This window comes from Ambystoma mexicanum, chromosome 5p (genome assembly GCF_040938575.1).
Source record: "Ambystoma mexicanum isolate Mex_15411 chromosome 5p, UKY_AmexF1_1, whole genome shotgun sequence".
NCBI lineage: Eukaryota > Metazoa > Chordata > Amphibia > Caudata > Ambystomatidae > Ambystoma > Ambystoma mexicanum.
In genome coordinates this window covers 299,501,945-299,527,492 of record NC_090930.1, presented here as the reverse complement: position 1 = coordinate 299,527,492, position 25,548 = coordinate 299,501,945, and the positions used below count along the sequence as shown (strand labels likewise).

The following is a 25,548-nucleotide window of genomic DNA, read 5'->3' as shown; positions in this document are numbered from 1 at the left end:
ATGAGTTTCAGTGAGAAAGACAACATCAGGTGAGTGCCGGTTAAGAAGTTAGAACACCAGTGTTCTCTTGATACTTGACCCCAGCCCATTCACATTCCAGGTTAAAAAGGAAATTGTCAGATGCCTATCCTACCCCGCCATACATTTGAGACACGCACATTATCTGAACAGGGGCACCCCGCTCCACTTCCTGGTCTGGACAAACAACAGAGAAACCTCCCAAATTCTTATCTCTTTCAGTGCTCCAATCGTCTAATCAACCCACTCCATCCCACCCCCCCCTCCCTCAACTGCCCTTAGGTTCAACGAGAACAACCCTAGCCCGTATTCTCCCCCGCCCCCAACTAGAAGCACCTGCCACCTGAACCCTGGAGAAGCAAAACATGCAACAACTCTTGCAAACATATTCTGGGTCACCTATGAGAGCCATCTGGCCCCCTTTAAATCCCCACCTGGGACCACTGTATACAGGATCCTCAAATGCAGAACTGAACACAATAATGATCATAAGCTTGCTTCATTCACTCAGTCCAGCCGGGACATACCCCGGCATATCAATTAAGGACGGGGGAGATTCTCTGTCATGAACCCGGTTTACTCAGTGTGTCAGCGATCCGGAGACCAGGCCCAGAAAGGATGTGCGTCTCCATCCAGTCCCAAACTTCCTTCGGAGTGTGGAACAGATGAACCGTGCTGAACCATGCCGTGATGGCAGCCCTTGAGCAAAGCAAGGAAGAACAGTGCATATTTAATACTGAGCAATATCAACTTCCTCTTAACAGAGTCTAAGGACGGTCTGGCCCACTGCAACTCCCTTGTATTATCCAGGCAGAAGCCGATCAGATTCCCATTACACGTGATCGGACCCGTTACTTTCGCCATACGTAAGAGTGTGCCCCAGTCCCGATAACTTAACAGACCCACTATCACAGTGCGCAGAGGCGCTCCAGGTACTGGGCAACCCGTTGGGACTCGATGAGCCGGTTATATTTAGAAGACGTTACTGAGTTTTTTGGGTGTCACTGTGTCAGCAAGCACTCTAGAAATAACTCTATACTGGGCAGCCCCAGTATGTGCAGATTATTATGTGGAAACCTGTCCCCACTGTGCCCAGCTCAGTTTTCTAGGATGGTAAGATTCTGTGACACTGATGCCAACTGCCTTTCCATCTTCTTGAGCGAATCTTCGTTGTCGGATATACGTTGTTCCGTCTCCCATACCCATGAGGACAAGTTGCAGAGATCCTGCCGAAGCAAGGACACTTCCGAGGTCAACCGATCAATTTTAGCCTCCACCGAGGACCTGGAATCCCCTATGGCACTCATAATGTCTGTGAGCGATATCCTCTGCTCCTCTCTAGAAGCACCCATGCAGGGCACCGCTGTCTCCTGCGTCGTCATAGCGGGGAAGGGGGACCCACCAGAGAATGGTCCATCTTGTTCTGTATGTTCCCTTTCCTGGGGTTTGTCTTTCATCATCCCTGCAGGAGCCGTTGGAAACATTTGATGCTCCCCACCTGTATCCTGATTTCCTTGCCAAATGCCACTGCCTGTCTTCAGTAACCCCTCACAGGCAAGTTCATGCAATACTTGTCTGTACAAGCTCCCCAGGCCTCTGTCGAGTTCGCCCCTCCCCTCAGACCTCAAATGTCCCCCTATCTGCCCACAGCTTTCAGATGCTAAGGGTCTCACCCTCAGGGTACCCTCACCACGACGCACAGGTATGTAGTCAGCCCAGAGGGATCATCTCAGATACCCCTCAAGCCGGCAGGTACCCCCAACAGTGCCCCTAGCAGTCAATTTCTGCTGAGCAAGTTACTGCTTGAGGGGATGACTCAATTGTCCTCCTGCGTCCTGTCCCAAAGATGCAGGGGGCAGTGCCCCCCAAGAGGTTGCCCCTACCCCTGAATATTCCATGCACTAGATTTGTATTTGTATTTATTGTTTTTTTTTTTCAACAACACTATTGTTTTCATATAAACAATGATATTAAAAAGCAACAATGCTTCACAATCCGCTTAAAGAATGAAATTACAAAGACTAGAGCATCATAAACAATACAGCTCAAACAAGAAATCAATCTTAGTGAAGCATAACCGGCAAGTCAACATCGAACAAACAAAACAAACAAACCAACAAACCAACAAATAATCATCATCTTTATCTTTGTTATGAAATGAAACCTTATCATACTGAGCCAAAACATGTAATTCCATCAACCATTCATCTACATTAGGTTTCTTCCTTGATTTCCAGACCCTAAGTATTAGCTTGATTGCCACCATTATGGCCCTATCAATCCAACAAGAATGTTTCCTAATCCGAACACCCCTGTCCTTACGGGAAAGCAGTATAATATTCACTGCCGACCTCTGCAAAAGCACATCATAAATCAAATCAATCCTATCTAACACTGCCGTCCAATGCTCCAGCACTCTCGGGCAATCCCACAACAAATGCAATAATGTACCCCTATCATTATTACAGCCCCAACACAAATCATCCGTCCGGAGCCCCAGTCTAAACATCTTAACCGGTGTCCAATACAACTTTCCAATAATTTTTTGTCGAATCAAACATAAACCCATGTCAGGACCCAATGTCAAATGAACCCTCAAAATGTATTTCCACTCCAACTCAGAGAGTTCAACCAGAACATCGTCCGACCATACAGTCCTTAATCTAGACCATGCCCCCTGGAGTTTCTCTTCAATAGGCATAAATTGCATATAGGTACGTACCCCGTATTCCGGACCTTCCAATAAAGTACAAATCTCTGGTTTATTCCCAATAGAACCATCAGCCAATTCCAATCTATTATTTACCATAATCTCTAAAGCTAAGTACCTACGCAACTCAGTCCGCCTCAGACCATACCTATTCGTCAATTCCTCAAAAGTCAGCAACCTATCGCCATCCAACACATCTGCCAGTTTCATAATACCCTCATTAATCCAACTGAACCAATTCAAGCATTTATTATCAATCTGTAAAGCAGTATTGTACCATATAGAGGCATCTCTGCTGAAACCATAGCTCATTCCATTATCTCGAAACCATCCTCCAAGCACATGTCTAGTAGCCACAATCGGGCGTAACTTCAATCTATTAACTGGCAATTTGTCCATACTGTAAACGGATCTCAAGTCAAAAGGAGCACAAACGCCCCTTTCCATGCGCAACCAAATTGGATCATTCACCCCACCATCTCTAAAGTAATAGGAGTTTTTCTTTAGTAAAAAAGCATTATAATATTTTACCAAGTCAGGGAATCCAAATCCCCCATCCTCAACTTTTTGTACGAGTATATATTTCGGAACTCTAGGTCTCTTACCAGAACCCCACAAGAAGGAAGAAAAGAGTTTGTCAATTTTAATTAGCTGTTTCTTGTACAACAGCAACGGGATGGACTGAAGCATATACAATATTTTCGGTAAAAGAACCATTTTAATTGCATTGATCTTAGCCCACAGGGTCAAAGTCAATCTTTCCCATCTCCTAATCAATAGGGACAAGTGTCCAGTTACCAAATCCAGATTATACTGCAGTAGTTTCTTTAAATTCCCAATAATATGAATACCTAGGTACTTAACCCCCCCTGGAGACAATTTACAATTCCACGAACTCAAAATTGAACCGTCATTCCGACCAGAAAAAGGGAAAAACTCTGTTTTCTCCCAGTTCACCTTATGCCCTGACAGTTCACCCACTTCTTGAAACATCGATTTTATTACCACTCCACACTCTTCTGGATTTGCTAACATAAGAAGCATATCATCAGCATACGATAGGACTTTCACTTGAACTTGTCCAACATTGATACCTTTAATAATCTCACATTGTCTAAAATAAGCAGCAAGAGGTTCCAACGCCAAATCAAACAAAAAAGGTGACAACGGACAACCCTGTCTCGTGCCCCTCCACAACTGGAATGAATCTGAAACCACACCATTAACCAAAACCCTGGCCTTAATATCATTATGAATACAATCCACCATCCTCATAAAAGACGGGCCAAAACCCATTTTTAGCAAAGCAAATTTCAGAAACTTCCAATTCACCCTATCGAAGGCTTTTTCAGCATCAAAGAAACATATGACTTCATTTGTGTCCCTCCCAAACCGGGCATCAACCACATTTAACACAGTTCGAATATTGTCATAGCCATACCTTCCTGGGATGAAGCCCACCTGTGACCCATCAACCAAATCTTTCACACATAATCCCAATCTATTAGCCCAAATTTTTGTGAAAATGTTCAGGTCCACATTTAGCAAAGAGAAAGGCCTGTAGTTCCCACATCTAGTGTGATCTTTATTAGGTTTTGGTAACACCACAATCATTGCCTCTTTCATGGAATCACACATCATTCCCGACACAACAAACTCATTATAAAGTTCACACAAAATAGGCGCCAATTGGGTTTCGAATTGTTTATAAAATTCAGAAACAATACCATCAGGACCAGGTGATTTCCCATCCTTCATTTGGGAAATGGCCAAGGAAACTTCAGCAACCTCAATTGCAGCATCAAGAGAGATACTTTTCTCCAGAGTCAGTTTGGAGAGTGAAATCTTCTCAAAAAATGATTCCAGTTTATCAATAGTCGGGTCACAATCTTCTTTATACAAAGATTCATAATAATCTTTGAAACAATCACAAATATCACCACTCCTATTTAAGGTAGAACCACCTTCAGTCTGTATGGAAGAAACATAGGAGTCAGACACCATCTCCTTAAGCTTATATGCCAACAATTTGCCATTGCGGTCACCTGCCTCCCAAAACTTCTGTTTTGAATAAAACAAACTTTTACTCGCCAAATTCTGAATGTGAGAGTTCAGTTCCGCCTCCAACCTACGCAATTTCAGTTTGGAGTGTCCTGAAACATCAGTAGCACAAACCCTCTGCAAGTCAGTGATCTCCGTCTCCAGAGCACTAATCAAATGTTGCTCCTTTTTCTTCACATGTGCTGACCTACTAATAAATTCACCCCTCAAGACCGCCTTAAAACAGTCCCAAACAGACTTAATACTAGCCGAGCCTAACTTTTCTTGAAAGTAATGCCCAATGAATGCCCCTAGATCTTCCATAACCAACTTGTCCTTCAGTGACGCGGCCTGCATTCTCCACCTTCTCGTTTTAGGGCCCACACTGCCCAAAATCAGCTGAAGGTCCAATAGAGCATGATCAGATATATTTCTTTCCAATATATTCGTTGAGAACGTGTGACTACTCAAAGCCATACTAATAAAGAAATAATCAATCCTGGAGAAAGAGTCATGAACAGGCGAATGAAAAGAAAATTCTTCTTCGCCACGATGAAGCTCTCTCCATATATCAATAAGATTGTATTTAAATACAAATGCCCTAAGTTCCTCACTAACCTTCTCATTGTAATATCTACACTCAGACTTACGATCCATCTTACTGTTCATCACTAGATTAAAGTCACCAGCCAAGACCAAAGATTCACCCTCCATGCCATCCAACAAGAGGCCCAATTGATCGAGAAAATAAACAGTTGGCGAGCACGGCGCATACACTGAGCCAAAAGTCATTTTTTTCCCATCAAGGAGTACATCAAGTAACAGGATTCTACCTTCTCCATCCTTAACAGTCTTTTCAATCCTAAACGACAGGCCCTTTCTGAACAATATGCTCACCCCTCTAGATTTAGAATCAAAGCAATTCGAGATCACCCTAGAATATTTGGAATTGACCAAGTATTTTTCAGTATGTTCATCCAGATGGGTCTCTTGAAGGAAGACCACATCAGCCCTACTTCTCCACAATCTTGCCAGAACCTTACGTCGTTTCACGACATTTCCAATTCCTTTACCATTCCATGAAACAAAAGTTAACGCGACCATAACTCCCAAAACAGAGCAGTATAATATAGGCAGTAATCGTCAGGGAAAAGGCCGGGTTCCGAAAAAAAAGAAAAATGTAAACACAACAACAAAACACACACAAACAAACAAACAAAGCAAACAGAAAGCATAAACATCGTACAAGGATTTCAGTCTGACAAACCGCAGACTTAAGAAAAGCATAAAAACATACATCAAAAACCCATTCTGAACCATACCCACCAGAAACGAAACTCCAATCCCAAACTATATATGAAATTAAATACGATAAAATGTTCCCCTCAAACCAACTTTAATCCTACAATTTCCCTCATTTAGCTACCAATCCCTCACCATCAGGTCATGTAAAAACAATTACTTGGCCCATACAATACTGTACACCAGTCACAACCTCACAACCCAACACAAAAAGACCCACTCAAATTTTCAAACACCAACTCTTTAAAGGCCTAATATGAATCCCACCCCCAGAACTGTAATCCCCTATAAATTCAAACCCCTAACCGCCAAACTCAAAGCCCATACAAAGGCAACAATTAACACGCCAAACTCCCATGAAAGAAGAGCCCCCATTCCCTCCCTCCCTAAAAAACAACAAAGATAACCCCAACACCACAAGTAAAATGAGCCCCGCAGACAGGGCAATCAACATATTAATCAGTAAAACTCAATGTCACATCTCTGCACCCCAACCAACATCAGTCTCTGCCTTCCCGTTTAACCCAGCATCCCATCCTCCCACCACTCCACAATTCACAGAAAAGCTAATATACTCAAAAAAAAAAAAAAAAACAACAACAAAAAAACAAACAGGCACTGGAACAAATACTCCCAACATAACAATATGCAGCAAAGATCCAATTCAAATGCATTCAGACAAGCAAAGATCCCACCACAGTCAACCGCAATTAAATGCATTTTGGCACTACTCGGAGTATAAAAGGGTGGTCCGACTCATGGCATAATGTCATCTCAATGTCATCTCCAATACCACAACCATTCCATCTCAACATCTCACACCAACCTTGCATAACCCACCAACCAGCCAACTAGGCAAGGAAAATAGATGCTGGCAAGACCATCCGCTGGAGGCATAATGTCATAACCCAGCCGGCCAAACCACAGGAAAACCCCATAAAACAAGGAAAATGGACCAAAGTGCCATAAAGGTTAAAACACATTAGCATTCCGTAACAATTTGTAAAGAACTAACCCCTACACAATCATTCACGTAGAAAGTGGGATTCCATGGGAACAATTCATTCTCCACACACAGAGCAGCAATCCACTCCCAAGCTTACACGTAATAGCTAATACTATAGAGTCCCATATTCCACACGATGGCAGCAGTAATATAGTGTATACAAACACATAAGCAGGTTAAAGGCTGCGAGCACATGCAAGTCAAATGCAGTAATGGACCATGCATGAAGAGTGAACTCCGAAATAAAGTATGTAACCAAGTACATTCAAAGGCAGCAGTAGACAAAAAGAAAATTCTCAATCTGCGATCTCAAATAAACCGCTGCATCACTTTGGAGTATTGAACCAACGCTGTTCCGGAAGTTGAAGTGAAAAGGAGCCACATTTAAAGTTATACGGGCATATGCAGTCAATGGTTGGGTGTACGGGAGGCACAGAAGAGAGCTTGATAAGCATGAAAGACAGCCTGTGAGGGCATCTTGTAAGTGACGCCAAAGCCCCACATCCCGCCTCTGCATATTCACCCGCAATGCACCCCATAAGGAAACAAACCTTTCACGTAAGGAAGTCCACCCGTAGCAATATCAATCAGGAGCGGATAGAAACAAAGTCTTGGATCATCCCCATCCAGAGGAGTCAACCGGAGCAGAACAGCACCCAGTAGATTCCCGCAAGAGGGGTAGAGCAGCCGAAGCACGTGTCCCATCATCACTTTCACGTACAGAGCGCGATTGAAGACCTCTGCTGCCACAACGTCCGGTCCCGGAGAACATGGCAACCCGGAAGGAAAGAGCTTGTCAGATAGCTACGTCGCCACGTCTGGCGTAACACGCATCATGCCACAGGGTGCTTTTCTCAGATGAACCATTTTAATCCATTGTATGTATGAGCAGTCCTGAAACACGAATTTCCTCCCAAGTAAACATTCGAAATCCGTTACTCTTGAGCAACGGAATACAGCATTGGCGGCCATTTTCTTCAATAGAAAGTGATAGTGAGGAAGAAAAAAATAAAAAAATAAAAAAATTATACGAGCATCAAATGTTCACATCACATCTCAGTGCATGTCAGTCCTCCCCTTTTTCCTCCTCAGCCTTTCCTTGGGCTCCAAAGCTGATGAAGTGCCTTCCATAGGATCCAAGTCCAAATCACACAGAAATCGCTCAGCCAATTTATTCTCCGTGAATGAATGCAATTGACCCTCCACCACTATCTTTAAAATTGCCGGATAGATCATGTAGTATTTAAGGTTCAATTCTCTGGCCTTATTCTTAGCCTCATTAAAAGTCTTCCACCTGTCCATAATATCCTTACTTAGGTCTGCAAACACCAATATTTTGTTGCCACCCCAAGCTAGGTCCTTCAGCTCCCGGGCTTTCTTCAGCACCAGCTCTCTCACCGGGAAGCGCAGAAACTTCACAATAATATGTCTTGGTCTCTCCCCCAAGGCTGGTTTAGGGCCAAGGGACCGATGAGCCCTTTCAATTTCCAGTGAAACTGCTGCATCAATATTCAGTAACTTAGGCAAATTCTTATTCAAAAAATCAATGGGGTTCCCTCTCTCCGCATTTTCAGGAAATCCTACAAAGCGAAGATTATTCCTCCTGGAAAAATGTTCCTGCGCTGAGAGCTTCAAGGTAAGTTTCTCATTAATCACCTTCAATTCCCTTATCTGGTCCAGCATCTTTATAGTTTTCTCATCCACAGCATTTAAATGGTCCTCAACAGAATCCACTCTCTTGGCCACTGTGGAAAACTTTTCCTCAGATTTCAAAATAGCTGCTTTTATCTCTCCAATGTCCAAAGTCATTTTGCTCAGCATATCAAAGAGTTTGTCTTCCCTGCTCTCTCCAGAAATATCCTTTTCATCACCCTTTTGCCGCTTAGCATCTGGAGTGGCAGTAGTTGACATCTTTCCAGGGATAATAATGATATTTTCAGGGAAATCAAGTTCAATTCAGTTCAGGTACAGGAGCACAGCAGTTAAGCTGCCATCCCTGGAGCTGACAGTTCTAGAATCCTGTATTAAATCAAACTTGTATTTATTGTTTTTATATAGCGCTTTAATCCAAAGCGCTTTATAGTTTAACAAGAATACATCAAACATGGAACAGTAGAAGCAATAACAGTATACATGAATCAAACCAGAAAAACAGCATGCAGAACAATTTGCATATGAGAAGGAAGAGGAGAGGAGGGTTTGGGAAAGGAAAGAAGAGGGAGGGAGAGTAGGGAGTAAAGTGAGTAGTAGGATGAAATGAGATCTTAGGAGAGACAGGAAAAGATAGAGAACAAAGAAAAGGGTACTAGAAGGAGAGAGAGAAAGGTGAGAGGGGGAAAAGGTGTTAGGGAGGGGAATGAAAAAGGAGTAATTTCAAGGAGGAGGAATAGGTGGGGATGGAGCGGATAGAAAAAGGTAGGGAGTTCCACTGTAGGGGGCCAAGGAGCTGAAAGGAGCAGAAACGAGAAGAGGCACAAGGGGGTGGGGGAACAGAAAGTAAGAAGAGATTGGCAGAACGAAGGGAGCGAGAGGGGGTGTAGAATGAAAGAAGAGAGGAGAGGTGGCGGGGAAGTCATGAAGAGATTTAAAGACAAGACAAAGGAAACAAAATTTAAGTTGGGAGTGGAAAGGAAGCCAGCCAAGCCTCCTGTGCCATGCAAATGCCCCTGCTGTGCAATGCTAACTGCTGTCACACCTATGGTCCGGTCCAGGTCTGATTCCGCAACACTGGTGTTCTGCTCCATCACACACCAGGGGCACCGGGTTGCGCAGAGCACACTCACAGCAAATCGTGCACACTGCGCATCCTTTGTCACCGCCAACGGCCTGGTCCGGGACCTCAGCTTATCGGCAACAGTGCCCCCAGCAGGCCGCGTCCGCTGCATGGGCTTCTGCTTGTGGGTATGATGAGTTTGACACCCTTCGTGTTGTCCAACGGATGCAGGGGGCAGCCCACCCCACGAGGTTACCACTGCCACCAACAATATCGTTGGTCAGGTGTCACCAGGGCCACCTGCTGCAAGTATGTTCACTGCCGTCACCACCGGCGGCCTGGGTCAGGTCAAATTTCACAATACTGGTGCTCCCAACTCCACCACTCACCGCAAGCACCCAGTTGCGCACAGTGGAGCACTGCAGATTGTTTTCAGCGCCAGCAGCCCTGTCCGGGTGCACACTACTCCTCTCCAGAGCTCCTGTGGGCACCGGGTCATTCACTGGGAGCCCTGCTGCGCCTCTCGCCACACCGCTAGCAGCCCGGTCCAGGAACCACTTCACATTTGCAGCGCACCTTCTGCAGTGCATTCCGCAGGCGCCAGGCTGCTTGTCGGTTCCGTGCTGTAGTCACCCGCTCCGACTCAGCTCCTCCAGCAGCAGCAGGTCCGGTGCTAGCACCCGTACCTCGGTTGCCCTGCAAGCTATGTTCCTGCGTCACCAGCCACATCACCAAGATGGCGGGCAGTCCCGGTGCCTTTTACAAAACTCACTGGTGCAGGGCTACCCTGCAACGATTTTGTATGGCGTTGCGGTGGAATGAAGCAGAGGCGTTCCGCTGCTTGCATAAGTTGAAAGTGCCACAGGATACTGCCTTTAATAAGGATCTTAACCAAGGGATATGGGCGGCCGTGGCGGAGCAGCTAGGGCTCACGTCCTCATGAGCCTGGCTGCTCAACAGCACCCCCATATGGGAAAGCTTTTGATGTGGCAGCAAGCTTAGTAAATTTAGGCTTTCCCAATTACGTGAAACCTACTTTTGCTGCCTACACCCTTCGTATAAAGTAAACATTCTCTGTGTTAAGGACACAAAGATACTGTGGTTTACACTTGGCTGCCAATGATTAAGTTCTACAAGGGTAAAGTATTGTCTTCCCTACTATATGTATGGAATTTGATACCCATTTGAAAGAATGTACCTTAGGACAGTTGGAAGGGATTTTTTGGCGTAACGTCCTAGGGCTTCCAAGTAATACTCCATTAAATAGAATATGTATGAATTATCTTAGTTTTGGTAGATGTTGGGCTTCATGTGTTGTGTAAGAACACTGAAATGATGACTTTTTTGCAAGGTAGGGCAGTGCTTTGGTAGTGACAGCTTTACGCAGGATGCAGCAGTTCTTGGACATATGGGATTGTAGTGAAGCCAGTAAAGGTCAGTCAGCTTGGGTGGTGGGGAGGTGCATTGTTTAATTTATTGAATAAATTCAATGCTGGGATGCAGATCCAAATAAATTGAGCACGCAAAGCGAGTCAACTGTAGTGACTGTAGACCGGGAGGTTATTATAATTATGTTTTGTTGGATGCTCTGTTTCCTCCTACGTCTCATCTGTGGTGAGTCAGAGCACTCACCACCCTTTATATGGGGAGCTGGAGTCACAGGGCTTCTATCCAGTGTGGCCCACAGAGGGTCGAGGAAGCTGGATTCCCTAGGTTCCTCACCCCCTCCAAGTGGCAATATTACTTTGTTATTTCTGCACAAAAAGATGCAGGCAGAAAGGATGCAGTGGAAGACAATAGATCCCATTAGGCATTAAGCTCATCTGAGCAAATGAGATGCACACCCAATGGGAGATACCCAAGCAGAAATGCTTACCTGCTGGATTTGTATATAGCAATTCTTCCAAACAACTGTTATAAATCAGCATCATTGTAATAAAACTTAACTGGACTCAATTAGTTGACGTTGAAAGTATGAAGAGTGTTGTTGACCCTTCTGGGATTCTAATTTGAAGTCGTATGTTCAATGAGCGGGTTAGTGCAAAAAGCTTTCTTCCCTGCTGATAGCATGGGACAGTTCAGAGAGTTGTTTCATTTATTTTAATCAGTGTGAAAAACCAGAGGGTGTTTCACAACCTAGTCCCCGGGGATCCCGCACTCAGTTGGCCAGGGAAGGGCCATCGCTTCCGTGATCTAACTTTGGTTAGTGGAGTTCCGAGACCCGTCTTCAGGACGCAGAAGATTATAGACAGTATTCAACTATGGTGCCTGGAGCCTGTGCATCACAGTTGAACCCTAGGAACAGATAAAATGAGTTTGTTTTAAAAGAGGGCATTGTGGGAAGTCACAGCATGCTATACGCGTTGTGAAAAAATGGAGTAGGGATACTACTAACCTGGTGAAAAATGTCTTTTAGGTGTGGAGGGCAACTTATTTTGACTTAAATGAGAGCCATCACATGAATTCGGCATCTGAAGAAGTCCATAATTCTATAAATAGAACAGAGCGGATGCAGCAATTAGATGTATCCATATCCATAAGAACAAATCATTCAACTTACTTATAGAAGAAAGTTATATCAATTACCATATTCAATGGAAGATTTCTTTCAATGAAGCGCATTCCCTCAACCGGAAGGTTCGAACTGCGTTATCCATAATGCATCATGTGTTCTGTAAGAACACAATAAGAGGACACCCGGGCATCTATTAACCACCCATATCACCTTTTGGGTGTTACAATATGTGTACGGCACTGAAATACACTTACTTGCTATCCACGTGTGATTAAAGTCGGGAAACACTATCAGCCCGTGTGGCCACGCAGAGTTAAAGTCAATTGCGAGACCCTGTCAGCCCATGTAGCGCATTCCGTAGCGATGGCTTGACTCGCAGTTTCTTTTTTATCCGCCTACATAATAAAGTAACAGATATTGCCTGTTAACTTCCTATATCCAAATTGAAGTCAGATGCTAAAGTGGCACTGATTATTGCACTCAAACCGAAAGACGCTTACCTTCCGGCACCTATTCGGCGTCTTGGAGTCCGACTAAAGTGTAGAAACAAACGAAGGACTGTTGACCTGTAATTGGATGTGGGGCAGACTGCCATAATACTCGACAGCGAAGACGGTTCCTTCAGTGCCCGATTGTCATCTCGGCAAAGAGAGCGCCATTAGTCAGCAATCTGACAGTGAACAGGGACTTCGTGTAGCGCGAATGCACAGATGATATCTGTTGTTCTGTATAACATCTCGGTATGATGGTATTATGCCGAGGTATTTGTATATGTTAATAGCCAAGTATGGAAATTATTAATCATGTTACCTAATGCTAGTGACACCATATGTAAAAAAAACATGTAAAGAACCTCAGAAGGGACTGTAGACAATTACTCATGGGTGACCATCTGTGGATATTACTGGTCATATTAAGATCCCAGAGAAAGGTTTGTCATGTACAAATGGTATCCTATCCCAACCATTTTAAAGGTTCTACTTGATTACATCTGTAGATAAGCCAGAGGTACCCCACACTCCCACAGTGTTTGGGTTCCACGAGGGAGGTGCAAATTATGGATGGTAACCTCCAATTCAGTCCCATCTGGACAAGGGAGAGGATATATCCTAAAAAACCAACAACCTTATGTCCACACCTGACTCATGATGAAACATCATGTAGGTTGGGTGTCTTGTAGATTGAGTGTCCGGAAATATTAGTGGGCGAATAAATTCCATTCCAAAGCTATATTTAGTCCAGTCTGGGCAGTTTTGAGGCCATATATCCACTTTTGCTCAAGTTTCTTAAGGGACAGGTCTCTATCACTGCCTCGTGGGTGTGCCCTTGTTGTCTGTATCACAAACCAGAAGATGTCTTCGCTGGTGTGCTGGCTTCTTTAAAATGGGCAATGAGTGGTTTATCTCGCGTCTCGTTCCGAATTGCTGAACGATGTTCGCCAATCCGCTGTTTTACAGGTCTAATAGTTTTTCCCACATATAGAAGCCCACAAGGACATTTGATCCCATAGACTACCCATTTAGTCAGGCAATTAGAAAAAGATTTGTATTTCCAAAGTCGACCATTAAGATCAATCTGTTTTATGTTGTTGGTAAAATGACAAACAGAACATTGTCTGCACTTAGTGACCCAGTACAGGTGGTAGATCCAATAGTGGCAGTTGAGTAGGTCTGGCTGGTTTGTTCATAGGGTAGGTATGTACCAATATATCTCGGGGGTTAGGCATCCTCTTGAATGCGAACCTCGGACTGTTGGGCCTCAAGTCGTCAGTTTGGACGATCTTCCAGTTTTTTAGTGTAGTCCTTCTGAGGTCATTACTAATTGGTGAGAACGAAGAGATGCATGTAATTCTCTCTTCATATGGTCTTTTTTGTTGATTCAGGGTCACGTCCCGGTTGGTATTCCGAGCACGTTTCATTGATCTTTTAATAATCCTTGAGGGATATTGCCTATTAAATAGTTTGGAACTCAATTCGCTGCTGTTCTTTTTGAAATCCTCAATCTCGCTGCAGTTGCGGCGAATTCTAAGGAATTGCCCAAAGGGCAAGTTCTCCCGGAGGCTTTGTGGATGAAAGCTGCTAAAAAGCAGAAGTGTATTTTTATCCGTGGGCTTTTTATACAATGTGGTACCAAGTGTATTACCCTCTTTATTAAAGATCTTTAAGTCTGGGAATGCAATACTCTGATTATCTAAAGTCACGGTCAATTTTATAGTTGGTGCTGGTCTATTTAACCATGTCAAGAAGTTGGAGAAATCTCCCAGAGTCCCATTCCATAGCATGAAAACATAGTCAATGTAATAATGCCACGACGTGATCTGTCCATGGAAGGGATTTGTCTGCGTGAAGATAACATTCTCTTCGTAATGATCCATATATAGGTTCACTAGGTCTGGGGCAAAAGTTGACCCCCTTGGATGTGCGATGTCTTTGTTGGTAAAAAGAATTGTTACATAGAAAGAAGTTCTTAGTTAAGGCTAGTCTAATGCACTCCGCAATGAAATTAGAGGGTACTGACTGGTCTATCCTTTTTTCTAGATATTGGTGCATGACCTCTACACAATGATCTTGCGGGATGTTTGTATATAGAGATTCTACATCCAGGGTGACCAAGATGTCATGGGCCCCCATCTGAACCTGTGAAATAATATGGATCATTGCAATGGTGTCTTGAATGTAGGATTGCATTCTTGCAACAAAAGGTCTAAGAAAAGAATCTGCATAGATGGACAATAGTTCCAACAGTGAGCCAATTGCGGATACAATTGGGCGACCGGGAGGAGTGACTGCATTTTAATGTATTTTAGGCAATACATAAAAGCCGGTATTATGGGATTAGCCCTAGACAAAAAGGCAAATTCATCCTTGCAGATCCATTTACAATCATGAGCATGTTTCATAACGCTCATTATTTCTTCTGTCAAGTACAAGAAGTAACAGCTCTTCCGGGGCTAGTACGAACCAAGCGATGGAAGTCAAAAGGCCGAGGGGCTGATCTGCAGTTAGGAAAATCGAGAGAGACAGGCGAGAATCCCACACTTCAGGAAGCAGTAAGCGTTCCAAGATGGAAAGCGAGTGAGCAGAAGAAAGAAGCCTTCAAGGTACTTGGAAGCGCCATGCAACCCTTGCAGGTAACAGCGGAGTTGGGGAGGAGCAGAGGAAGTGTTTGAAACGGCCTTGGCTGCTGCATGAAGAGAGCTGTTGAAGGAAGACTGATTAATACAACCAGTGAGTTATCGAAGGCAACAAAAGCCCTGTTTGTGTTAAAAGCAAAAGTACATAACTCAAACGTTGAAGGTCGCGCGTGTGCCGATAAAATGCGTAATGCAATGGACAATTGCTGAATTGTAAAAGGAATGCATACAAAGTAGAAGGGTGGTCCTGCGAGGTGAAATCGCACATTCCAAAGTCTATGTGAAATGTTCTGAGTTGAACGGGAATCAAAGACAAAGTAACTGCGATACCGAAAGCAAGTGAATGATTGAAAGCAAAGTATGAGAACTCTGAATATGCCAAGAGGGCAAAATATATGAACCGTGAAAGAGGCTAAGAAGGCAAACAAAAAGGAATAAGAAACTACAAGTATCAAGAGGCACTGGTGTTATAAGAGGTGGGAGATTGTGTATTAAGAATTATTGAAAGAAAGGTCGAAGTGGTCATGCAGAGGTCAACGTAAAATCCTTGCAGTTTCAGAAGTCTTCGACAGCGAAAAGACACCCGAGATAAAATGTGGGGAAGGGAACCCCCAAGAAGTGAAAGTGAGTAAACAGGCTCGTGCCCGGCAGAGGGAAGCCTGTGGTGAAGCGTGGAAAGTTAAATGTCAAAAGTGGAGCTAAATATTTATGACAAGGCGGAAGAAGCCTAGGGAAGTGATTGAACTACCAGAAGCTTGAAGACCAATCCTGACCTGTTGAATTGTACCAGTATGCCAAAGAGTACAAAACTGAAAGAACTGTGCCATTCCCCAATCCCTTTTAAGATACTCGCTAGAACCCAGGAGACTGAACATGGTGAAGGGAGTTGTTATTTAAGCCATTCTGACATTTCTTTTTAGACACTATTTTCCTTTTGTATTTCCTTATCACATTTGTCATTTGAGAAGGAGGGCAAGGATTGTTTTAATATTATAGGCCTTTTTATTTTGACTAGACTGACTTGGTCTTGTTTGTTATTCATTTAATGTTCAAGATTAGTCCCATTCTAGAGTAAGGGCCAGTTAGGAATTCTAGCGCCCCCACCAAAATACCAAATAAAGGTTTTAAAACTTGTATCAGTTGTGTCTGTCTACTATTTATACCATGGCTTCCTTACAGCAGTTACTAAATGCTCAAATGAATGGTTTGAAATGTTAATAGAAGCTAGAAAAAAACATTTTGGGGCATTTGTCAGGTTGAACAGTACCACCATCCAGTGGTAGAGGACTAGAGCTCAAACTCTTTAGTTCTGATCTCTGTATTACAAATATATAGTTCGATTGTCTGCAGAAGGAAGCTCTGATATTCACGAGTATGGATCTTTTGGCGATATATTTTTGTTAGGGCCATCACTGAGGACAAGTCAGAGTGACATATGGTGTGTTGACGACTGAGATATGAAATCGTTCACCTTCATGTTGGAGATTGATTCCTGGAACTTGGATTGTCTGCAATCATGAGCCATTAGGAAAAAGTACGTTTAATTGGGTTAATGTCCAAGCGTGAATGAGGACGAGACCCGCGATGCCAAGATGGTGTAGACATTCGGCTCAAGTTGTTTGTCATCCATGTGCTGCTAATCTTGAAGTCATGTTGGGAAAGGAGTTCTCCCAGGTACTCCGAGTACGGTTAGAAACTCATATGGCCAAGAAGAGATTTTGGAGAAACCCTGCATGTTACTAGGTGCCCATGGGATCTGGAGTAGGCTACCTGGATGAGTTTGTTGCGGTTGGAACTTTAGGAAGAGGATCACTGTAAAATGATATGTGACTGCCATGCCAGAGTCTAAAATATTGCAAAATATATTGTGTTGATTGGTGTTAAATGCTACCAAGACATCAATGAAAACCAGGAGGCATGGGTTCCACTTGTCTAATGTGATTTTGTGGACATCACCCACAACTGCTCTCTGTATTGCAACTATATGTGGGTGTTAACAAAGGGGGGTCTGGGAATCTCTCTACCAGCACGAACACAGCCCAATGACCTGTTCTTGGGTGAATAACCCCTGGGAGAGACTCTACCAAGTCTTTAGCTCACTGTCCTTTTCACAGAGAAGAAATTTCCCCGCATATCAGCCTTTGTCCTGCCCAGGGGCAGTCCAGCGCCGAAATGCTAGGCAATTCTCCTCTGAACAAGAGTACCATCAGTAACCCCATACACGTGTTTCAGCCTTGTTGGGCATCATCAGTGAGGTGAAACTGTTGCCTCTCTAAGAACAGTGAGCAAGGGGTCCACGTCTGGATTGCCCTGTTAACTTAGGGTGAAACCCAAAGTTAATGTATGCAAACAAAGGGGGGGTCTGGGAATCTCTCTACCAGCACGAACACAGCCCAATGACCTGTTCTTGGGTGAATAACCCCTGGGAGAGACTCTACCAAGTCTTTAGCTCACTGTCCTTTTCACAGAGAAGAAATTTCCCCGCATATCAGCCTTTGTCCTGCCCAGGGGCAGTCCAGCGCCGAAATGCTAGGCAATTCTCCTCTGAACAAGAGTACCATCAGTAACCCCATACACGTGTTTCAGCCTTGTTGGGCATCATCAGTGAGGTGAAACTGTTGCCTCTCTAAGAACAGTGAGCAAGGGGTCCACGTCTGGATTGCCCTGTTAACTTAGGGTGAAACCCAAAGTTAATGTATGCAAACAAAGGGGGGTCTGGGAATCTCTCTACCAGCACGAACACAGCCCAATGACCTGTTCTTGGGTGAATAACCCCTGGGAGAGACTCTACCAAGTCTTTAGCTCACTGTCCTTTTCACAGAGAAGAAATGTCCCCGCATATCAGCCTTTGTCCTGCCCAGGGGCAGTCCAGCGCCGAAATGCTAGGCAATTCTCCTCTGAACAAGAGTACCATCAGTAACCCCATACACGTGTTTCAGCCTTGTTGGGCATCATCAGTGAGGTGAAACTGTTGCCTCTCTAAGAACAGTGAGCAAGGGGTCCACGTCTGGATTGCCCTGTTAACTTAGGGTGAAACCCAAAGTTAATGTATGCAAACAAAGGGGGGTCTGGGAATCTCTCTACCAGCACAAACACAGCCCAATGACCTGTTCTTGGGTGAATAACCTCTACCAAGTCTTTAGCTCACTGTCCTTTTCACAGAGAAGAAATTTCCCCGCAGAAATTTCTCCTGGGCAGGACAAAGGCTGATATGCGGGGAAATTTCTTCTCTGTGAAAAGGACAGTGAGCTAAAGACTTGGTAGAGTCTCTCCCAGGGGTTATTCACCCAAGAACAGGTCATTGGGCTGTGTTCGTGCTGGTAGAGAGATTCCCAGACCCCCCTTTGTTTATATGTGGGTGTTAACTTTGTATGTTCGGCAAAAACACATGCAATCCCTCTTTATTCCACTCTCTGTCACCAAAAGAGAGCCTTGCGAGCCGAGAGTCGCAAAGGCATTACGAGAGTCAGTGAAGCAGCGTGGGAAAAGGAAGGCAGAGAAGGGAGTTGCACAAAGGAGAGAGCAAAGGCTCTGACCCAAAATGGGGGACAGAGGATGAAAACACCAGTAGTCCAACAAAGTAAATAAAAAAATAATTTGCAATGGGCTTGAATAGCACCTAGGAGTGATCCACGGAAGTAGGTTGCAAGCAACTTCTTCATGCAAGAGCCAGTTATTTATAGTCACATCCACTCCCTAATCAAGTTCGCCCTTTCTTTATGTTTTTCCATAGCGCCTAATCCAGGGGATATCTTAGAATGGTGTATAATGCATTTTTCAAGAGTCCAACAGGATCTTTGTATCCCTTGGTCTCCTGTTTTACCACCCAATTTCAATCAAGGCCAGGTTTTTCACTCTCCTCCTTGTGGTCCTTTTCCCCACCATGTTCCTTCCTGGCTATTTCCAAGAATCCTAAAATTGAGGCTGCCAAAGAATGCAGAGTTCCAGTTTTGTTTTTACTGATGTTTGCCAAAGGGTTTGCATATACTGACCAGATTGTGGGAGACTTGCATTCGGCTTTACGTGGCACCCAAACCTTTTGCCCAAGCAGCACTTGGGTCCTTGGCAAAACATTAGTCTGGAACCCCATATGACCATGCCAATAAACTGAGTGAAAAGTCAGGAAGATAACCCTCAGCTACAACCGATTGCCAATATGCAGGATTTGCCTAAATGCCACATAATTTGGTTTATAACTTCTAAAACAAGAATACATTTCTATTGGTGAAAACTGATACTTGCCTCACAACCTACGGGGCCTTCCACTGGTTCCATTGCTCACTAGCCTCTTCGCAACAATATTGTTCCTCAGGGGTTTTCCGCTATAACCCAACTTCCTGTGCCTCAGGGCCAAGTCTCACTATTAGCTCCTATCCCCTCTGTTACATGCATGTTCCTCTTTCTCTCCACCACTCTTGTCTACCAGTCATGTAGCATACCTGGGGAACCTTTCTTCACAGGTCCAGCTTTCCAAAGCTGCTGTTTTTCCCCTCCTGTATCTCAATCACCACCTCTTTCTGTTTTTACACAATCTCCTTCTGTTCCATCACCACCTCCATCTGTTGATATTTTCCCACTTTCCTTCTCTCATCGCCTCCTGTTATCTGATCACACCTTCTCTTGATAGTTCACCACCTCTTCCTAACGTCTAAGCACCACTCCCTCCTGTATCTCTACACGTTTCTCCATTTTCTACCTCCAACCTCCTTTTTTCTCTGTCCAATTCTCCTCCTCTCCTCCATTTTTCTCCACACCGGGCTCCTCTCTGCTCCCGTCACCGCCACAATGCTCATTTGCTGCACCTTTGCTCCCTCTGGACTCCAAATCATACAGCCAATTCCCAGCCCTTTTATATGGCACCATCCCTTTCTGACAGACCCATCTCAGTCTGATCTGAGGTGCCTGGGGGGGGTTTCTATTACAAAATGTAATTGGTTTGTTTGAATTGCTGCTCTCGGACCTTGTGGCCTGCCCCACTATACCCCTTTGCCAGGCGATGGGTTGAGGCAATATCTGGGGCTGGCACATTGTGAATCGCACAGAGAGGAGCTGCATGCCCAACTACTAGGGTACAAGTCCCTGTGCTTGCTTACATGTGTCCTCATTCACACGACCTGTAAATGCTAGCCAGGTTTGTATTAGCTTGAGTAGTTACAAGGAAATCAGCTCCAAGGTAGTAGGACTGGTGTCTCCATGCTGCTCAGTGATTGTACTGGTGAAGTAGAAGTCCCTAAAAGGGACAGAGCTTGTTGGTGGTGCCCAGTGACAAGTCCCTGCCACTTGACAAGGAAAATGTGAGCTAGTCTGGGGGGATCCTTCCGCACTGCCCCTAGTTGTGCATAATTTAGTGGGTGGTAGAACCCGGCTCTCAAGGTCACCCCATCTGTTACGCTTCAAGCAAGGTAGTACATTTTATCACATTATCAAAATATATTTTTCCATTTAAAGAGACATTTGCTCCTATTTGTATTTGTGTTTCATTTATTTAAAAGTGCTTTTGCCTAGGGGCTGCACAAAGATGGCACAATACAGAAATGATTAAATTAGTTCAGACAATTAATACCAGATGTAGCCGTTTTTAAGTTCAAATGGAAAGTGGACAGAGAAGGAGAAGACCAAATTTTGCAGAGAGCGGATTCCAATGCTTGGGAGCTAGGAGTGCAAAAGAATGAAAGAGAGAAGAAGCACATGCGGGTTTGGAAACTACCTGCCAGTGTTTGTTTTGAGAGCAGAGAGAAGGGGTTGGGACATAGATGAAGAAGAGAGAAGACAGGAAAAGGGGGAAAAGCCATGTACGCACTTGAAAATGATGATGATTCAGAGAAAGTGAAAGAAGGTGAGATTCAAAGGGAAGCCGGTACAGAGATCGTAAGAAGGGTAAGATGGGGGTCTGAATAAAGGAATTAAAGAGAGAACAGGGTGTGAGTTGGTAGGTGGGAAGACGGATGAGCAAAACTGAACAATAATCAATACGGGAACAGACAAGAGTAGAGATGAGCAGTTAAGTGTTGTGGCAGGATAGAAAAGGAGATGCTTTATGAATGTTAAAATGTCAAAAGAGATGGGGCATTAGCGGGCAGTGCTAGATGTGTAAAGATTAAAGAAAAGGGATGAATTAAAGTAGACACGTTACTGGCGGAAGTGGAAAAGGGTAGATGTGACATGGAAAAGAAAATGGAAGATCAAGGGAAAGAGGGGTACGAATACTAGAGGATTGGGAAGAAAAAACATCTGTTTTGGAGGGTTTGAGGTGGAGGAAGCTTGCATGCATCCAAGAATGGTTTGCCAGAAGACAGGAAGAGATGGTAGAATAAAGGCTGAAGGTGAAAGAGGAAAGGAGAAAAAGATTTGTGAATTATCAGCATAGAAGTGGGAAAAAAGACCAAAGGATGAAACAATAAAGGATAGAGGGGATGGGGAGGGATGTGTAGAGTGAAACAGTGAAGGGCAGAGGACATACCTCTGTGGAACACCATGAAGAAGTGGAAAGGTGGAGGAATGTTCATCAGCCCAGGAGGCAGAGAGGGTACGGTCAGTCAGGCAAGATTTAAACCATTGCAAGGCAGTCCCAAGAGGGGGTTGGCAAGAAAGGGTGCGGAGTGTGGGGGTGGTTAATAGTGTCAAAGCAACAGAATGATTTAGTAGGAGGAGGAGGATTGAGTGTGGAGAGCAGGAAGAAGTGAATTAAAAACAGAGAGAAGGGTAGTCTTGGTAGAACGAAGGGGGCAGAGCCAGATCCCCTCCAGCCTGGATAACCTGCCAAAACCCAGCAGGAAGCATTGCAACTTGAGCTTGGTGGGCTCCACCCTCTTTAAAATCACGTCCCAGACGTGGACACCAGGAACGTGTGATCCTTGGATCAGAATCCTGATGAGCAAGTGAAGGAGAATGAGACAATAGGAGGCAAGGAAAGGGGTGTATGGCACACCTGAACACCAAACAAAGTGGCAAACTCCCAAGGATTGCCCCATGGAAGCCCGGATTGCAATATGTTGAATCCTAGAAACTTTATTTTAGTTTTTAATTTGCGACTCAATTAGAAGGGTTCTTGCTATTTTATTCCAAGTGGATTCCTTTTATTTGTTTTACTAAAGTAAACATACATTGAAACCTCTAAGCTCTGTTTCATGTCTCTCGCCACTTGGCTTCATGACAGTAAGAAAAGCGAAAGTGAAGGGGGAGAAAGTGAAAGTCCTAGAGAAGGAATCAGGGGAACACCCCATAAAAGTAAAAGGAAGGTATACAAAATTCTACTAAAATGCATTGGGAACAAAGCACATAGATCAACAACAGACATATTCTATTCTGAGTTACACATAAGAACACAAAACATGAGGAAGGGTTTTCGATGGTTATCCAGTAAAAGGAATTGTCACCATGAATCAAATGCAGCATGGAATTGGCAAATTGCATTGCTTGCACATATTACGGTCACATTAAAAAATGACTTACTTCATTTGCTTCCCTGATAAAATCTGTAATATCCACTTTTGTGCTGGAGCCCCTCCCATCATTCATGCTTGGGGCTTGCTGCACAGTGGAAGGCAACGGACTGTCCTTGTTAACAACACTGTCAAAAAACCTGAACAAATACAATTCTTTTTTAATATTTATGACAAATGATACATAGTGAAAAACAATAGATTTGTACTTCAAAAAGGGACAGAAAAAGCAGTAGGAAAAGGTTACAAGCTTTAGTACATGACTATGTAACACATGGAACATAAAACAAGCTGAATTCCACATTGACATAATTCTTCCCAATGGTCACTCCCAACATTACAAATGCCTTAAAAATGTCACCTTCTTGAGCCAAGTCCTGCTCCTAGAAATGATCAGGCCCCTACCACTAGGTGCTAGCCAATGAATGTACCATGATAAACATACTATATGCCAGACAAATCCTTAAATAGAAGTCAACAGATAGTTTCAGGTTAAACAGCACAACCAACATCTTGGTTACCAGCCAGGATTCAGACAGGTGCTTGGAACAGCAACTGCACTAGCAGACATCTGGGAAGGCAGTTTAATTTCTCTCGATTGGACCAATACCGGCTTCCCTTTCAGCCTTAGCATAGTCTGCCTTGCAGTAGACACCTAAGACAATGAATGCCATCATTGTCCCTGGAAATGGCTATGGGAATTGATTGGTTTTGTAGATACTGCCAGGCAGTAGATCCATTCACTCCTTCAAAAATACAGGCAATTGGAATTGGAATCAACTAGCATACTCTAGTAGATTGTTGATATCTGTAGGTGATAAGCAACCTACAGATGTCAACAATCTACTAGAGTATGCTAGTTTCCACCCGAGAGCCATGACGAAGATTCTTCCATACAGCCAGATCCTGAGGCTATAAAGAATCATCACTGATCCAGAAACTTTCGATTCAGAATGTCTCAATTTGACAGAATGTTTCAGAAAGAGAGGTTATCCAGAAGAAGTATTGAGATGTGTTCTGCAGAGCTAAGCCAGTCTCCAGGGGATCTTTACTAAGGGTTAGACACAACGAAATGGGCACACCACTCTGTGCGTCTAAATATTCCAGACCGAGCTTCCAGATTAGAAGAATCTTGAAAATAATTTGGAGCATTCTCCAACACGATCCCCAAATGCAAAACATCTTCCCTAAAGCCTCAATGATGGCCTATAAACAGGGCTCTAATCTTAGGGGCCATTAAGTACGAGCCGAAAAGCCTCCAAAGGGAGAAACCGACAATACTCAACAATCGGAAGGAAGGTACTTTTCCCTGCCTAGGATGCCAAAATTGTAATAATGTGATTAACCCCTTAAGTGCCAGGCTATTATGCAAGCCTATGCAAAAAGGACGCGCACACTCATCCTTGGCACTGGGAGAGACCATTACACATCCACACACAGGGAAATAAATCAGAATTAGAGATTTCTCCACATGTATGACATCAGGGTCCTATACATAATAAAATACACATGTGGCTTACTGTTTGTAGGACGGACATGAAGAATGGTGAAAGACCGCAGGACAGAACATAAATCTAATGTCCGCACAGACAACATGAAGTCTCCAGGAGCAAGACACTTTAAAGAAAAACATCATACAATTGCACAAATGCAATTTGAATTAGTGGAGGCAGTCAAACTACTGCTGAGAGGGGGCAATTACAATTCCTACCTTCTCCAAAGAGAAATGTTCTGGATTCACTTACTCGAAGTTAGTTCATCCAAAAGGGAAGAGCGAGACGTTTTGCCTAACTGTTTTATTTAGACTGAGGATGACCTTAACATGAGTGACCTGCACTAGACAAAATATGTGTGTCTGTGTGAGTTCTACTAAATGAAGCAGAGGTTGGGAATGCATAGTTGATAGCACTATATTCTATGTTTTATAGCGCCACGCAGACTAGCTTAATGGGCAAAATTAGATAAGTGATGTCAGCTTCCACAATGTGCGTTTTATTTCCAAGGACATGATTAAATGTCATGTATATCTAGAAAAACAATAAACGTCACTATCTGTCTATGTCTATGGAAGGTTGGGTTGTGATAATGTAGAACACTGAATCCCTAGAATATGGAATGTCAGAATGGCGTGAGAAGGGAAAATGTGTTTATCCGTCATGAGATGCTCTCTCAGAAACATGCCTCGTGGGCAGACTGAAGATAAGAATAACTATGAATTGTTGTGCAACAAAGAACAATTGGAGATGCCAAGGGCTATATACAGATTAAACAGTACTCTTTGGTGATGTGATAATGGATCTATTTTGTAAAGGGTCTCTACCCAGGTTCACTAAGAGGCTACACGTCATCTTTGGACTTTAATGAATTGCATTTTGACCTCTGACCATTTAGACTGAAATGGAGGGATACCCCCTTATTCAACCGGTGCATTGCTCCGATTTTTTTAAAACACTTTTTTATTCGCATTTTCCCATAACAGTAACCACAACAACCAAAGATGACCCATATCCCCCCCCTCCCTCACACCCCCACATATACAGATTTCTCTATCAGGGCCTTTTCTTCGGTTCCATGGTAGACTGTGGACAGTCTTATGTTCATCAATACCGCAGAGGTTGGGTCGGACCTGCGGCACTCCCCTGGTCCCTCCATCTCCCTCCCTTCTTTTA

General features: G+C 43.9%; 1 protein-coding gene across 2 annotated transcripts in view; it reads right to left on the bottom strand.

Annotated features, from left to right (window-relative positions):
- The window catches only part of TBC1D8B (TBC1 domain family member 8B), a 1,314,750-nt gene that overhangs the window by 256,650 nt on the left and 1,032,552 nt on the right, over positions 1–25,548 (bottom strand). For both annotated transcript variants that reach the window (XM_069612733.1, XM_069612732.1), the window contains exon 13: positions 22,890–23,019. In XM_069612733.1, coding sequence (XP_069468834.1) covers positions 22,890–23,019 — 130 coding nt within the window. The remainder of the gene's footprint in view (positions 1–22,889; positions 23,020–25,548) is intronic.